At 42.4% G+C, this 15,917-nt stretch overlaps 1 protein-coding gene across 1 annotated transcript in view; it reads left to right on the top strand.

The window, feature by feature from the left end:
* The window catches only part of KIAA1549L (KIAA1549 like), a 266,784-nt gene that overhangs the window by 151,607 nt on the left and 99,260 nt on the right, over nt 1-15,917 (top strand). The window contains exons 3-7 of the mRNA XM_042958831.1: nt 343-945; nt 2,979-3,094; nt 5,993-6,212; nt 7,036-7,169; nt 14,547-14,709. Of these exons, the coding sequence (XP_042814765.1) occupies nt 343-945; nt 2,979-3,094; nt 5,993-6,212; nt 7,036-7,169; nt 14,547-14,709 (1,236 nt within the window). The remainder of the gene's footprint in view (nt 1-342; nt 946-2,978; nt 3,095-5,992; nt 6,213-7,035; nt 7,170-14,546; nt 14,710-15,917) is intronic.

A 15,917-nucleotide genomic window follows, 5' to 3' on the forward strand; every position in this document is an offset into this window, starting at 1 on the left:
ATATTATGTGCATTTTTGATTTATGATATTTTCAACTTATGATGGGTTTATTGAGACATAATCCCATTGTAAGGTGAGGAAAATCTGTATTAAGAACTTAAATGTCCTTATTACCAACCACAAATTTCTTTCCACACCACCCTTCCCCCCACCAATCACAGGTTTCTGTCAGTGGCATTCTCATTATGGGTAATTGACTTAATGAACCTAGAGCTGTTTTGCCTAAATCCCAGAGCAGAGACTTTTCACCTCAGCAAACTCATATGTTACATCCATTCATCACCACACCAAGTGACATGTGTACTGTGGGCCAATGACAGACTTTGTTTTTTCTCTTTGCAGTAGACCCCTCGGTGTCGTCCAAGGCAGAACCAACAGCAGCATCAGCAGCTACGTTGTTACTGGGGAAATCAAGTCCACCGGCGCTGTCTGCAGCCCTGGTTGCCAAGGGCACTGGCAGCAGGGCTTCGGCCATGGCCTCGGGATTAGTCAAGAGCAGTTGGACCACTGCCCTAGCTAAAAATGTCACAAACAACGCAGCACCTGGCCCAAGGACGACACCGGGGGCAGTGCCTCCGGCCTTCTCATTCACACCAACCTACATGTTTTCAAGAACGGCACACACCGGGAGTGCTCACACAGCCATGCAAGGGACCACGGGCACCGCCTCTGGCCTGTTGTCCACAACACACCTCCCCAGGAAACCACAAGCCATGCACACAGGCCTCCCAAACCCCACCAACCCAGACATGCCGAAGGCATCCACCACACGCCCACTGACAATCACAGCAGCCTTGACATCCATTACTGCCCCAGTAAGGGCCACCCGGTTGCCACCTTTGCCGGCAGAAAATATAGATGCTGCGTCGACTGCTGTGGTCACAACCGGCAAAATGGCATCCAACCTGGAGTGTCAAATGTCCAGTAAGCTCCTGGTGAAGACAGGTAAGAGTCCAGTGTCCTGATTTTATTTGAAAGCGGCAAGCACGTGCTGGTCTCAGAGATGTAGCAGAATTCTTTGATTTCTTTGAGATCGGTGGTTCTCAACCAGGGACAGTTGGCTCCTTCTCCCCCCAGAAGACATTTGGCCATGTCTGGAGACATTTTTGGGTGTTTACAGCCTGGAGGGTAGGGAGGGTGCTACAGGCACGTAATGAGGCAGAGACCAGGATGCTGCTAAAAACCCTACAGCACACTGGATGGTCCTACAGCAAAGAATAATCCAGCCCCAAATGTCACAGTGATGAGGCCCAGAACCTTGATCCTTATCAAGTGGCAGAGGAGAGGGGGAGCTTTAGGAGATACAGATTCTAGGCCTGGGATCAGTCCTGATATCAGAGGCCCCCGGGAAACTGGTTCTGCCAGCGAGTCTGAGAAAACAAACCTGTAGCAATTTTTGCCTGTGGAGCAAATCAGTAATGTCTCACATGAATGAATGAAATGATTAGTAAAATATCAAATCTTGGAAGCACTACAGAATTCAGAGAGGCTTTTGTGATGTATTCTCTCAGTCGGCAGATAGTAAAAGTACAGCCACACGATGTGGGTGCCCAGGATTTCTTTTGATCTTGAAAAAGAGGCCTTGAAAAAATTGGGTGGTATATGCTTTCTCTTTAGCCCCCACCGCCCAGTTGCAGCAAAGCAGGCCAGGAAGGCACAGGGTGCTTTTAATAGTGTGGTAGTGTTTGCTATAAAAAGCATTAGATACAGCATTTGAAAGAGCATGCCAGTGCTGAATGCTCGCATCCCGCCTTCCTCTTCACCCTACAAAGGATTAAATGAAATTATATCTGGAGACATACCCTATTCAAAAGTGGGAAATTGTGAAACTAGGCAAAGCACAAAGTACAGTATCTCTTTCTATTTCTCCAGAAATTATACCATCTGGTTTTCCACTTCCCCTTCACTGAGAGGCAGGCAACCCCAACTACCTAGATGCAGAAGTCTGGAACGTTCTCCCCCCTCCTTCATCACCATCCCTTTCACCCCACACCTGGTCAACCACCGGTGCCCTCGGTCTTACCTCCTTGAATCCCCCTTCCTCCTCCCCAACTGCCTCTTCCCTAGTTGACACTGTCGTCATCACTCAATTTCTGCAACAACAACCAAATTTATCTCTCTGCCTTAGACTATCCCCCCCTCCAATCTGTTCTTCAGTTTGCAGCCAATGGAACTTTCTAAAATATATGCCTTGGCTGAAAACCCTTCACTTCCCATCACCCTCAGGACCAAGCCTAAACAGGTATCCTGAGGCTTCACTTCTCATCCCTGTGTCTTTGCACTTGGTCTTTTCTTTGCTGGGAGTGTGTGTGTGTGTTTTTGGGCGGGGGGGGGCGGGGAGGGTGGTCCCTCTCTCCCGGGCCTAGCATACTTCCCTTATCCTTCAGGACTCAGTGGGAGCATCAGGAAACCTTACCTGATCCCCACCCCCTTGCCCAAGTCTGAGCTGGATCCTCCTCCTGGGGCTTCCAATGGCATTGTAGGCTTCCCTTCAAATAGCACCTGTCGCATTCAGTCACAGGTGCCTACCTTCCACCCCAGCTCTCCATCCCTGTCTCTGTCCCACTTATGAGGTGGGGACTGTATCTTCCTGATTCAGGGGTGTTTTAGGCTGTAGGACCCAGCTCAGGGCCTGCCCTTAAGCAGGCTATCAGGGAACACTGTTACACGAGTTTTCTTGCATGCAGACGCATCAAGGACCGGGTACTGCTGAACCTAATTTTCAAAGTCAGAGTCAGCGTTAGTCAGACATGAAGTGCAGCCAGCCTGTTAGCTCTCCCCACTAGGGTCAGACAATTACTAGGTCCTTCCTTCTTTGGACTTGAATGGGACCAACACAGCTATTACCCCGGCCCACCGCTCTCATTGGTTGGACCTGTGCTCACCAGCTTTACTCAGAACTTGCAGGAGGTAGAGGGTGGAGAGGAGAGGAGGATCATTACTTACCCTGATTACTGTGCTTCTGTTTGATCCCACAGTTCTCTTTCTGACCCAGAGGAGAGTGCAGATCAGTGAAACCTTGAGGTTCAATGTAGCCAAAGGGCTCACGCAGGCATTGCGGAAGGCTTTCCACCAGAATGACGTCTCGGCTCACGTAAGCCTCTTGCTTTTGTGATTAGACTAAGCCGTCCACATCTTCCTCTTGGGCCCAGAGGATGCTAGACTGTTTTCCTCCTCCCTGGGTATCGTAACCATACTTGTCAGAAGTAGAATCTTTCTTCATTTTGGCAAATAGCTAATGTGTGGTGACTAGAGAAAAAGGTCAGATTTTGAGATGGAAAATTGAGGTTAATTGCCTTATGTCTAATCTTTTTTTTTTTTTTCCAAGCCTGGATATACTGTTTTGAATTGTCCCATTATCCAGTTGTTTAGGGAAATCTAATATTGTTAGTGTAATTTTCAAGAAACCATCCATTGCTTTTCCCTTTGTCTCCCTCAGCATTGTAAATAGTTGGTGATTTATTTCTGGACATTTAAAAATTATTGTAAATTGAGTCCAACTTTGCTTAAATAGCCAGCAGCAGACAGGGAAATGAACAGTTTTTTTTTCCTCCAAGAACTTTAATGCCAAGTACTATTTAACAACTGCAAGCTGATTTTGATGGTATATCCAAGTGATGGAAGCCTTGCTTTACACTCTTTTGGACTGATTCCAAGTTTTAAAGTCCTAAATGTGATTGGCAGTCGGGAGACAACCCTTTTCACCACTAAAAAATATTGCTCTGGCTTTTTCCTTTGATGTTTTGTTCTACAGCTGCATTCAGCTTCGTGGTCTCCATGACCACACCAAGGACTAGGAATGAGGTTTGGTATGTAGTTTATCGGTCATTGTCAATCTCTTTTATATAATTCTGAGAGGGGTAAAAAAGGAAAAAGAAAGAGAGAAAGAAAGAAAGAAAGAAAGAAAGAAAGAAAGAAAGAATGCATTTCATGAGAGGCATCTGTGGTTTCTGCACCAGAAACTTTATTTGAAAGTTGAAAATGTGAGTATTTCTATTTGGTCACCTGACATGTAATTTTCACTAAACTTCAGTCATTTGTAAACTATTCACAGTTTTTGCCTTTTCTGTATACCATCCCAGACCACTGTGATAATTAGTTATGAATTCAGGGTTTGTTTTTTTTAAGTTTATTTACTTTGAGAGAGAGACAGTGTGCAAGCATGAGCACGAGTAGGGGAGGGGCGGAGGGGGGGGGGCTCCTCCTGCTAACAGCAGTCTCCATGCTGTTAGCACAGAGCCCGACACAGGGCTTGATCTCACGAACTGTGAGATCATGACCTGAGCCAAAGTTGGATGCCTAACCAACTGAGCCACCCAGGCACCCTGTGAATTTGGTTTTTAAAAATAGGCTCATTTTTAAAAACTTAAATACCTTTCTTTTGAAAGGATGTTTGATATTAGTGCCATAAGTGGAAATGAAGATCATCTGCCACAAATATAAGGTAATCATAAAAATGAGTATAATGGTAACAGCTTATTACATTCAAGCAAGACATTGTTACTTGCAGAAGGCTCTAAGGCTGATGATGTCCCTTGTGTCCCTTTGTTTAAAAATATGATTAGCAAGCATTAGAGAGGTGTTAAAAATAAATAATCCCTAAACTGAGACTTCCTCCGTGGGGTAATTGGGATTTGAGTCACTTTCTCACTGGGCGATCTGGTATTGTTTAATGCTGTGTCTGTGTTACCTGCAGAAGTATCTCTTGTTCCACCTACAGTCATCTTGAACACCACCTTTAGGTCACAAAGTGGCAGAGAGCACACAGTGTGGAGGAGGCAAAAGCATAGCCGTCTGTTGCAAAATCAGTTTTCTTGGTTTCTCTGACAAATACACGTGACATTACTAATGGAAATGCAAGAGTCGGAGTGTGTGTGTGGGAGGGAAGCGTGTGTTTAAAACACCCTGGGGGGTGCCTGGGGGGCTCAGTCAGTTGAGCGCCCAACTCTCGGTTTCAGCTCAGGTCATGATCTCATGGTTCGTGAGTTTGATCCCGGCATCCAGCTCTGTGCTGACACAAATTTTCTCAAAAATAAATACTTTTTAAAACCCAAAATACGAAACAAACCAAAAAACAAAAAAAAAAAACACAAAAAAAACCCCTCCACCCTGAACTGTTATAAAACACTAAGAAGGCAAAAGAAAACAAAAATAAAATGTAAAGCCTCAAAAATCTTCCAGTTGGGTCATAAAGAGTTCAGCACATCAGTATCCCTTAGAACTCAATTTTAAGAGAGACTCTGTATAGCCCATCCCCATCCTAACCTTGGCCTTGAACCAACCTACAAGCCAGCTTTTAAAGAGAGGAATTCACCTCATTTATTATCTGACTCCCTGTCCTGAAGGAGCCTCCACCTTATCTATCATTTCTGCCTTTTAATTTTCATAAACGATAAGAACTATAATAAAGCTATTCTTCCCAGCATTTCATCTCTGGAAATCTCTTTTACTGACTGTCTCCTGTCTGCCTTCTTGATTGACCATTGGTGCTCACAAGATTATACTCAGGTATTTAAGGAATCAAGAAAACCTGGGGCACCTGAGTGGCTCAGTCAGTTGAGCATCCGACTTTGGCTCAGGTCATGATCTCATGGTCTGTGAGTTCGAGCCCCACATTAGGCTCGCTGCTGTCAGCTCAGAGCCCACTTCAGATCTTCTGTCCCGCCCCCCTCTTTCTGCCCCTTCCCTGCTCGCTGTCTCAAAAATAAACAAACATTAAAAAAAAAAAGAAAGAAAGAAAAGAAAACCCCCACAGATTTAATTCTATTCCATGTAGGTGTGATATAAATTGTATTTTCCTATTGTTTTGTACTCTGATATTTTGAGACTTGCCAATCCATGTGTGCTGTATAGAACTGTTAGAATATTTGTTGAATGAGAACATCGTATTCCACAGCCTTGCTAAATAACAGTTGTGGTTCTAAGAAATACCAACAAGAACTTAAAGCACCATGGAAATAAACACTGAGTTCTGGGTCCGTTTGTTTTGTAGGTGGACATTCTGGAACATTCTCATAACGTCACAGTTGGTTATTATGCTACCAAAGGGAGACTGGTATACTTGCCTGCCGTAGTGATTGAAATGCTGGGTGTTTATGGGGTCAGCAACGTCACTGCAGATCTGAAGCAACATACCCCAAACTTACAGTCAGTGGCAGTACTTGCCTCCCCGTGGAATCCCCAGCCTGCAGGCTACTTCCAGCTGAGAACAGGCAAGTACCTATCCGTTCTGGGATTGGGGGCAGTACCAAGATGACACCCTGTTTAAAAAGGTCAGTGCCAGCTGCTCCATCATCTCTTAAAGCCCTTGTGCACTTTCCTCAAAGGGCCCTGCTAATCAACTGTCCAGTTCCCTGCACATGAGCCTAAAGTTCCCAACCCTGGATTTATTAGAAATAGTCCTTCGCTGGAACCTTCCTTCCCAATTTATATAATTAGTACTTTATGAGCAACAAATACTGTATTTTTACTTTTTTTCCCCCGTATTTCCAGTGGATACTGATAAGAGCTAAGCATCCATAAAACCTGTGCTTTGGAGCAATACGTTCTAGGTGCCACTGAATCTGAATCTCCGAGTTTAGGCCTTAGAGTCTTTCTCTCAAGCTCCCTCGTGATTCTGATCATGTGGTTGGTGAACCACAAGAGTGAAGAAACCATCAGAATTGAAAGACTCCATCAACTTAGTGATGCAGGCCAACTGACTCTTTTTCCCCTTCCAAAGAAAGAGAAGACATGATCTTTCTTTGATCGTTTTTTTTTTTTTTAATCATTCTTGGAGCAGATGTCTGCATAATCCAACCAAATGATCACTAAGCCCTTTGCATTACAAGGAACCTCAGGTTCGATCATGCTTTTAACTCTTCTCTATTATAAATCATTTTAAGAGTCACTTCCAGCACTACAGCTAACCCCTGTCAGTCCTTACTTGCCTGATTTCTCTGATGTCAAATCATGCTGTTTTATATGGTGATTGTTAAGTCCAAGGAACTAAGACACACAACTTTGGTGAGAGCGGATTGATTACTCCCATTCCAGTGCTGCAGTTTGTGAGCCAGTCTGACAACATCCAGTCCTGCAAGTTTGCTCAGACGATGGAACAGAGACTGCAGAAGGCCTTTCAGGATGCAGAGAGGAAAGTCCTGAATACCAAGAGCAATCTGACAATTCAGGTAAGGAGGAGGGCACTTCCACCATGTAGTTGACAGAGGCCAGCCATGATGCAAATGCTGGCAAGGGGACTTGCTCCCCTATTTCAAAACTGTCTGGTGTAAATGTAACTTTGTACTTTGGGCATGTGATATAGACAGGAGGAGATGCCACTCTGGGCCACGGAGTCGAGTTGGTCCTGGCATTGATGAGAATATCTGGAGTATGGCCATGACAGCAGGGATGCTGTTTTGCTATCTACCTGGTATGGTTTGGGATTTTGTATTTATTTTCCCATGTGAAGCTTCCTCGGGCCTTCCCAATACATTTACTATTTTAAAAATGAAACTAGCTATGCTGTATAAGATATAGTCTCATAAAATGAATCAAATATCTTGTAAAATGAATCCATTCTAAATAGCTAACTCATCAAGATTTGCCTATCTTGTGATTTGCATTGCATTATTTTCTTCTTTTAGAGTTTATTTATTTGTTCATTGTCTGTGTGTGTGTGTGTGTGAGAGAGAGAGAGAGAGAGAGACAGACAGACAGACAGACAGAGAGAGAGAGAGAGAGAGAGCATGCAAGCAGGAGCAGAGAGAGAGGGGGAGAGAGAGAATCCCAAGCAGTCTCCACACTCAGGGCTCGAACTCACAAACCTTGAGATCATGACCTGAGCCGAAGTCAAGAGTTGGATGCTTAACCAGTTGAGCCACCGAGGCACCCCTGCATTGAGTTATTTTCTAGACATCCACATGCACAGTCACCCTAGTTTACACACACACACACACACACACACACACACACACACACACACACATTTTATATTTGGGGCTTACCATATGCCAGGACTGTGCTAGGTGTTTTAAAAATATCTTGCTAAATAATACTCAAGATATCCCCCTGAAGTATTATTATCACCATTTCACAAAAGAGGGAACTGAGAGAGAGGCTAAGAAACTTCCAGAAGGTCACATGGTTGGTAAAGAATGGAACAAAGATTTGAGTCAAAGCCCATAATCTTATTCACTATGCTATACTATGAAACTTTTGGCAAACACATGAATTCTTTCCCAGGAAAATCCTACTCCTAGTCTACTATATTTCAGTTTACTGGATTTACAGTAGACACGCCACTAAAGCTTTTCTCAGACCTACTTTTTGCAATTATATAGTTAACATCCCTCTAAAGTCAGATGCTTCTTAATGATATTCATGCAGCCCCCAAATTTCTCTGATTAACTGTACAACCCAATGTCTCTATTTTTACTGAACTAAATCCTTTGCAATTAAACCCAGTGGTTTTGAAATTGACATTTAGCATAAGTGAATTATCAGCAAAGCCAATACGTTGTAGAAAGCATACAATTTAATTTGAACGAGCAGCTTTCCTTTTCTAGATTTATCCAAAGTGTATATGGAAGTATCTCATTATGATTTGGTTCATATTAGATTAAGATCTAAAAACGTGTCACAAACACAAGATTTATGTAAGAAGTATGACTCAGCTCCCTTGTGGGAGATCTTTTTCTTTCTGATTGGATTGTGATCCTCACAGGTGCATGATTCTAGTTAGGGCTCAGCAGCAAACATATACTCTGATTGTATTCAGGAAGCACAGACCCAATGAGTGCCTGGTATTTATCAGGCACTGGGAGAGACATCAAGATAAATAAGCTGATTTTGTCCTTAAGAAGCCTCACTTGTGTTGTTGTATGATAGTAATGGGCCATGAACTTTGTAAAGCAAGTAGCAAACTTCCCTTAGAAAAGACTATAACAGACAATTTGAAAACTGCATCTACATACATTTTATTTTATTTTATTTTATTTTATTTTATTTTATTTTACTTATTGTATTGTATTTTTATTTAATTTTTTTAGAGAAAGAGAGAACATGTGAGTGGGGGCATGGGGAAGGGCAGAAGGAAAGAGAGAGAGAATCTTAAGTAGGCTCCATGCCCAATGTGGGGCTCAGTCTCATGACCCTGCAATCATGACCTGAGCCGAAATCAAGAGTCAGATGTTTAACCAACTGAGCCACCCAGGTGCCCCTGCATCTACATGCATTTTAGATGCTCTTGAACATTTCAGCAACTCTTGAAATGAATGGATAATTGGGTGAGTTGTTTTGTTAACCCTATTTCGCTTTTTGCCATGGCTGACAGGAATTCCAGAACCAATTTGTTGCCTGGATTTTGGAACCCTATATGCAAAAGGCCCCTATATCATGCATATATTAGCTACATGCTAACCATCCCCCTGGGGTTGTCTTTAATCCCCCTGGGCTTGTACCCTGACATGGTTTTTGTAATTAATAACTTTCTGTTTTATGGTATTAAATGTAATTTAGAGGGCAGCTTAGATTCTTTCTGGAATAAGACCACATAAATATTTAATTAATTTGTTCACAGAGTCATTGAAAAGTGACTTTTTTTTTTTACTTGTATAGCATTGGTATTAGGGGCTAGATTACAGTATACTCAATTAGGACCTTTTTAGTTGTGAATTGAAGCATATAAGGCTTAAACAAAAAGAGGTGATTGGCTCATATAACTGAAAGGTTCACAGCATATTTCCTTCAGGCCCAATTTGATTCAGGTGCTTATATGATTTCTTCATGAAGTTCTCTCTTTATACCTTGGTCTTGCCCTGGGCTCGCATCATCTTCAGGACCAGTAGGGTGGTCCCTGGCACCTCCAGGTTTGCCTCATCCTTACTGCTCACGGTCTTATGGAACCAAGGTGCCTTTTTTTGTGGCATTCCAGGGAAAATCCTGGGATTAGCTCTCATTGGACCCAGATGGACTATGTGCCCATTTATGGAGCAGTAACTGTGACCAAGGAGATAAAATGTCCCAATCAAGTAGGCCTGGCTATGCCCACTCCTAGAGCTTGAGCACACGAATCCAACTGGAGAGAAGAGGTGTTTGCCTGAGGAAATTATGGTGCTGCCATAGAAGAAGGGAGAATGGATGCTGGGTGGGCAAAACAACAGCATTCCATTCCACTAGCATTTTTTAAGGTCTGATTAGCTAAATGGATTGTGGCAGGAGTGAGAGGGAAGTAAGAGATAAGGCCAGAAGTCACAGGAGTCTAAAAGTAAAGGGGTAATGGGAAAGTGCCCCCTGTAGGGGCTGCTTGTACTAGGGACAAGGCATGACTTTCAGGGAACATTGACATGACCTTAGCTCAGGCCTGTGAACCTCTTCTTATTTATGAAGCTAGTATTAAGCAGCCACCAAGAATGGTTACACTTTTCTTAACTATAAAAATGAGGTTATTAAAGAAGACAAAAAAGGAAGGACAATTTGTGCTTATGAATTGGAAGACTTGATATTGTTAAGATATCAGTACTGCTAAGAGCGATCTATAGATTCTGTGCAATCCCTATTAAAATCCCAGTGACTTTTTTTTTTCAGAAATAGAAAAACCCATCCTAGAATTCATATGATTCATTTGGTATCTGAAAGGACCATGAATAGCCAAAACAATCTTGAAAAAGAAAAACATAGTTGGAATTCTCATGCTTTCTGATTTCAAAACTTACTACAGAGCTACAATAATCAGAACAGTGTGGTACTGGCATAAAGGCAGACATATAGACAAATGGAACACAAACAAGATTGCAAAAAAAAAAATCTTTGCATATATGGTCAAATGATTTTTGACAAGGGCCTCAAATCCATTCAATGGGGAGAAGACAATCTTTTCAAACAATGGTATCGGGAGAACTGGACATCCACAAACAAAAGAATGAAGTTGGACCCTTATCTAACACCATATACAAAAATTAACTTAAGTGGATCAAAGACCTAAACATGAGAGCCAAAACTATAGGACTCTTAGAAGAAAACAGAGGAGAAAACTTCATGGTATTGAATTTGGCAATGATTTCCTGGATATGACACCAAAAGTATGGGCAACAAAAGAAAAAGTAGTTAAATTGTACTTCAGAATTAAACACTTTTGGGGCATCTCGGTGGCTCAGTCAGTTAAGCTTCTGACATCGGCTCAGGTCATGATCTCACAGTTTGTGGGTTTGAGGCCCATGTTGGGCTCTGTGCTGACAGCTCAGAGCCTGGAGCCTGCTTCAGACTCTGTGTCTCCTCTCTTTGCCCCTCCCCCACTCATGCTCTGTCTCTCTCTGTCTTTCAAAAATAAAAAAAATGTTTAAAATTAAAAAAAAAACACTTTTGTAGATCAAAGGGCACAGTTGATCAAAAGGCAACCCACAGAATGGAAGACAATAATTGCAAATCATATATTGGATAAGGAGTAAATATCTAGAATATATAAAGAACTTCTCCAACTCAAAAACATAAAAACAATCTGATAAAGAAATGGGCAAACAGCTTGAATACACATTTCTCCAAATAAGATACATAGATCAATAAGCACATGAAAAAATGTTCTACATGACTAATCATTAGGGAAATGAAAATCGAAACCACAATATACCACTTCACACCTATACGCTTCATACCTATTAGGGTGGCTATTTAGAAAAAAGAAAAGGGTTCCTGGGTGTCTCAGTAGGTTGAGAGTCCACTTTCAGCTCAGGTCATGATCTTGCGGTTCGTGAGTTGGAGCTCCGTGTTGGGCTCTGTGCTGATAGCTTGGAACCTGGAACCTGCTTTGGATTTTGTGTCTCCTTCTCTCTGCCTCTCTCTCTCTCTCTCTTAAAAATAAATAAACATTAAAAAATTTTTTAAAAGATAAAAAATAGCAAGTGTTGGTAAGAATATGGAGGAATTGGAATCCTCGTGCATTGCTGGTGAGCTTCTCAAACGGCATAGCTCTGTGGAAAATGGTATGGTGGTTCCTTAAAAAATTAAACATAGAATTACCATATGATCCAGCAATTCTACTTCTGGGTATATACCCAAAAGAAAGTGGGGACTTGAAGAGATATATGTATACCCATGTTCATAACATTATTCACAACAGGCAAAATGTGGTAGCAGCCCAAGTGTCAATCCACAGAAGAATGGACAAGAAATGTAGTATATACATCCGATGGACTGTTATTCATCTTTTAAAAGGAAGGAAATGCTGACATATGCTACAACATGGACGAAGCTTGAGGACATTATGCTAAGTGAAATAAGCTAGTCACAACAGGACAAATACTATGTGATTCCTCTTATAAAAGGTGTTCAGTTTTGTCACATGAATAGAGTAGAATATTGGTTTTCAGGGGCTGAGGAGAGGAAGAAATGGAGAGTTGTTTAATAGGTACAGAGTTTCAGTTTGGGAAGATGAAAAAGTTGTGGAGATGGATGGTGGTGATGGCCACACAACAGTGTGAATGGACTTAAGGCTGCTGAACTGTACCCTTAAAATGGTTAACATGATAACTTTATGTGTATTTTGCCACATTTTTTTAAAAAGTTATAACTTACCAGATCCAGTGTAGTTTCTGTAGAAGAAACTGTAAGTTCTATAGGCATCTTTGGGATCCAGTGAGATTTAGTTTAGTTGAAAAGCAAAAAATAGAATGTTCACACTGGAGATAATGGTCAAAAAGTTATTTTCGTTATTATTCTTTTAGGTGCCAGTACAGTTGAGTCTTTTGAGTTGTTCAGAAAGAAGCACCTTTATTTTTGGTACCCTGGGAAGGTGGCATGAATACCTGTGCCTCAACCACAGTCCAAAAATACTTTCAGAAAAGAGAGAAAGAGTTGACTAGAAACGTTGATTGAGTGTATCATTAATCATGGGACTACAGGCTCTGTGTTAGAAAATTATATAGCAACTTCCAGGGGTGCCTGGGTGGCTCAGTCAGGTTGAGCATCTGACTTCAGCTTGGGTCATGATCTTGTGGTCCATGAGTTTGAGCCCCACGTCGGACTCTGTGCTGATGGCTCGGAGCCTGGAGCCTGCTTTGGATTCTGTGTCTCCCTCTCTCTCTGCCCCTCCCCTACTCTCAGTCTCTCTCTCTCTCTCTCTCTCTCTCTCTCTCTCTCTCAAAAATAAATAAACATTAAAAAAAATTTTTTTAAGAAAATTATATAGCAACTTCCACTTATGGGAAAAGTGAGAAATAACAAGAAGGTATTCTTGACAATCTTTTTAAAAATAATGTCTAAAAGGAAAGTTGCAGGGATATTTATGTCTGAACACACAAATGTCTGGGAAAGACAGGATTATCAGTTGGCTCCCTGCAGGAAGAGAGGTCACACTCAGATAAAGGTAATTTGAAGAAAGTCTAATAAAAGGGACTCTTTGCAGAAGCATGGGCAGGCTCTAGGAAAACCACTTATAGCCAAGGCTATAAGTATTGGGGCCTGATGGGGCAAGAGGAAAGAGCAGTTATAGGAGGCAGAGGCCAAAGCTGCCCCCATAAGAGCCCCGCTGTGGGAAAGGAGTCCCCGACATACCAGTTCTCTGACCCCACTCTCCTTCCAGTCTCTCACATCCTCCCGAGCTCCTTTTAGCTGAAGCCAGAGGGAAAGGAGCCCACTGAGGTGGTCCACAGCGTCTGCCTTTCGGGGCACTGAGCAAAATGTGGGTGGGTGAGTGGCAAGTGAATCCAGAAGGGGAGAGGGCACAGAACAGAACCCAGCACAGAACCCCAACTATCTCACCAAATTAAATAACTTCCTACTGCATCTGTTTTTCAAATCTCATCTGTGGGATATTTTCGTCCATACATTGACCCAGAAAACCGCATTTTCCAGTAATGAGAAAACGGACCTAGACAAAATTCAAGAAGAAAACCACACGATCTCATAGTAATATTTACATATTCCATATTGAATTAATAGGTCACAAGGAAATGTAATCACTCTCAAAAGAGGCTGTTTTATATTTCTGAATTCCTTTTGTAATCAGGTTCAATCACTCTGCCCGTTTGCTAGGGTGATGATCAGTTGTGTAGAAACTTCAAGGTTCCCCCCACATTTAACACAGGCTTTCTCTGAGCAGTTGAGGCCTCTTAGATTTAACATTTCCACGCTCTATCTTGTATTTTCAGAACCATAAATGTAACCTGAGACAATTTAGCCCCTGGAAGAGATACACATACCTGGTTAAAACCCGAAGTCAGACTATCTGGGTTAGAATCCTGGCTACATAACTTATTATCTATTATCTATGTGATCATGGGCAAGTCTCTTGATCATTCCAGGCCTCAGTTTGCTCCTCTGTAAAATGGAGCCATAGCTGGATACACTTCATGGGGTTGTGGTGAGAACCGAATGAGATCACGTGTCCTCAGCACAGTGCCTGGCACTCAGCCAGCAATCCATAAATGACGGGTATTTGTTATTCTTGTCTCTTCCTTGCTTTTCTTCACGTCCCTCTCATCTCTACCCTCAACTTCTGCTTAAACTTCTCCTCCCAGGGCTTCCATCTTATTTGGCATGTCTCCCTCCCCTTTCCTCCTGTGTCGATTCAGATTGTGAGCACATCCAATGCCTCCCAGACAGTCACCTTGGTGTACGTGGTGGGCAATCGGAGCTCCTTCCTCAACGGCACGGTCGCCAGCAGCCTCCTCCGCCAGCTCTCAGCTGAGCTGGTTGGGTTCTACCTCACCTACCCGCCGCTCACCATTGCTGAACGTGAGTATGTTCACCCCTCACAGGGACACTGCCTTTTCCCTTCCTCTCAGGTCCCTTCCCCATTTAACAAATGTCTATTGTGCCAGGCGCATACTAACTCTTTTATCGTGAAACAACTGAAATCGGTGATAAACGGGGATTGAATTGATAACAAGTATATTGCACACTGAACAAAAGCGTTGGTTAGGTGCCTTTACAGTTCATGTATCTTATGTCATCGAATCCTCACAAAGCACCCTATAGTAGTACAGAATGCGCCCCACTTTGCAAAGGAGAAAACTGAAGTTCCAGGAGGTGTAACAAGATGCTCACTGTCACAGCTAATGAGACATGGAACCTAGGGCTTGAACCCAAACGGTCTGCCTTTGAGCTTACAGTAACTGCCCTGTGGGGCATCTGTCCTTGTGGCATTCTGGGTTGCTATGGTTTCCACCCATTTGTGCCATCAGCAAATGTTCCCGGGCCTTCAGCCCTTGCCCTGGCTATAGATAACATAATGCAACTCATTTGCAATCAGCATCGTGACTTTACTGGATGAAGTCCCCATAGTCAGTCTTGTAGCCTCCTCTTCCTCTAATGTTTCAGTTATATAATCCTCATTACCATGCAGAAGGCATAGACTCCAAAGACAGTGCAGCCTACATTTTGTACCCAAACACTTACTTGGTAGCCAAAGGAAGTCAAGATTTGTGCTCTTAAAGGTAATTGTTAATACATTTCTCAAGGTCATTGGTCAAGTTTTGTTTTTTTTTTTAACTTTCTGTTTCCTTCTGTGGTTGCATTTGATACTGTAAATAAATGAAATTGTGTGTGTGGATGTACTTAGCACACAGTAGCCACTCAGAATTGTTTTGAGTGTTTAAATGGCAAGCTTTTGCGAATTTCCACATAGTAAGGAAAGATGACTCTGAATTTTGTGGAAAGGACAATGTCATGAAAGATGGCATTATGTCACATGGCAGCATGTGAAGAATTTATTTTCTTTCCTCTTGATATTCTGATAATAACAACAACTAAGATTTATTGAGCACTTACCATGTGCCAGGCTCTGCGCTAAACCCTTTACATGAATTAGCGCTTATGGCCACCATACCTTCAAAAGAACCAGGACTATGTCACAAACATTTGGCTAATAATAAACTTAGTCCTTGACACTGGAAAAATCCATTCAAGAGAGGATCATTCCTAGAAATATTAGTGATGGTTGG

The sequence above is a fragment of the Panthera tigris genome, chromosome D1, assembly GCF_018350195.1.
Source record: "Panthera tigris isolate Pti1 chromosome D1, P.tigris_Pti1_mat1.1, whole genome shotgun sequence".
Taxonomy (NCBI): Eukaryota; Metazoa; Chordata; class Mammalia; order Carnivora; family Felidae; genus Panthera; species Panthera tigris.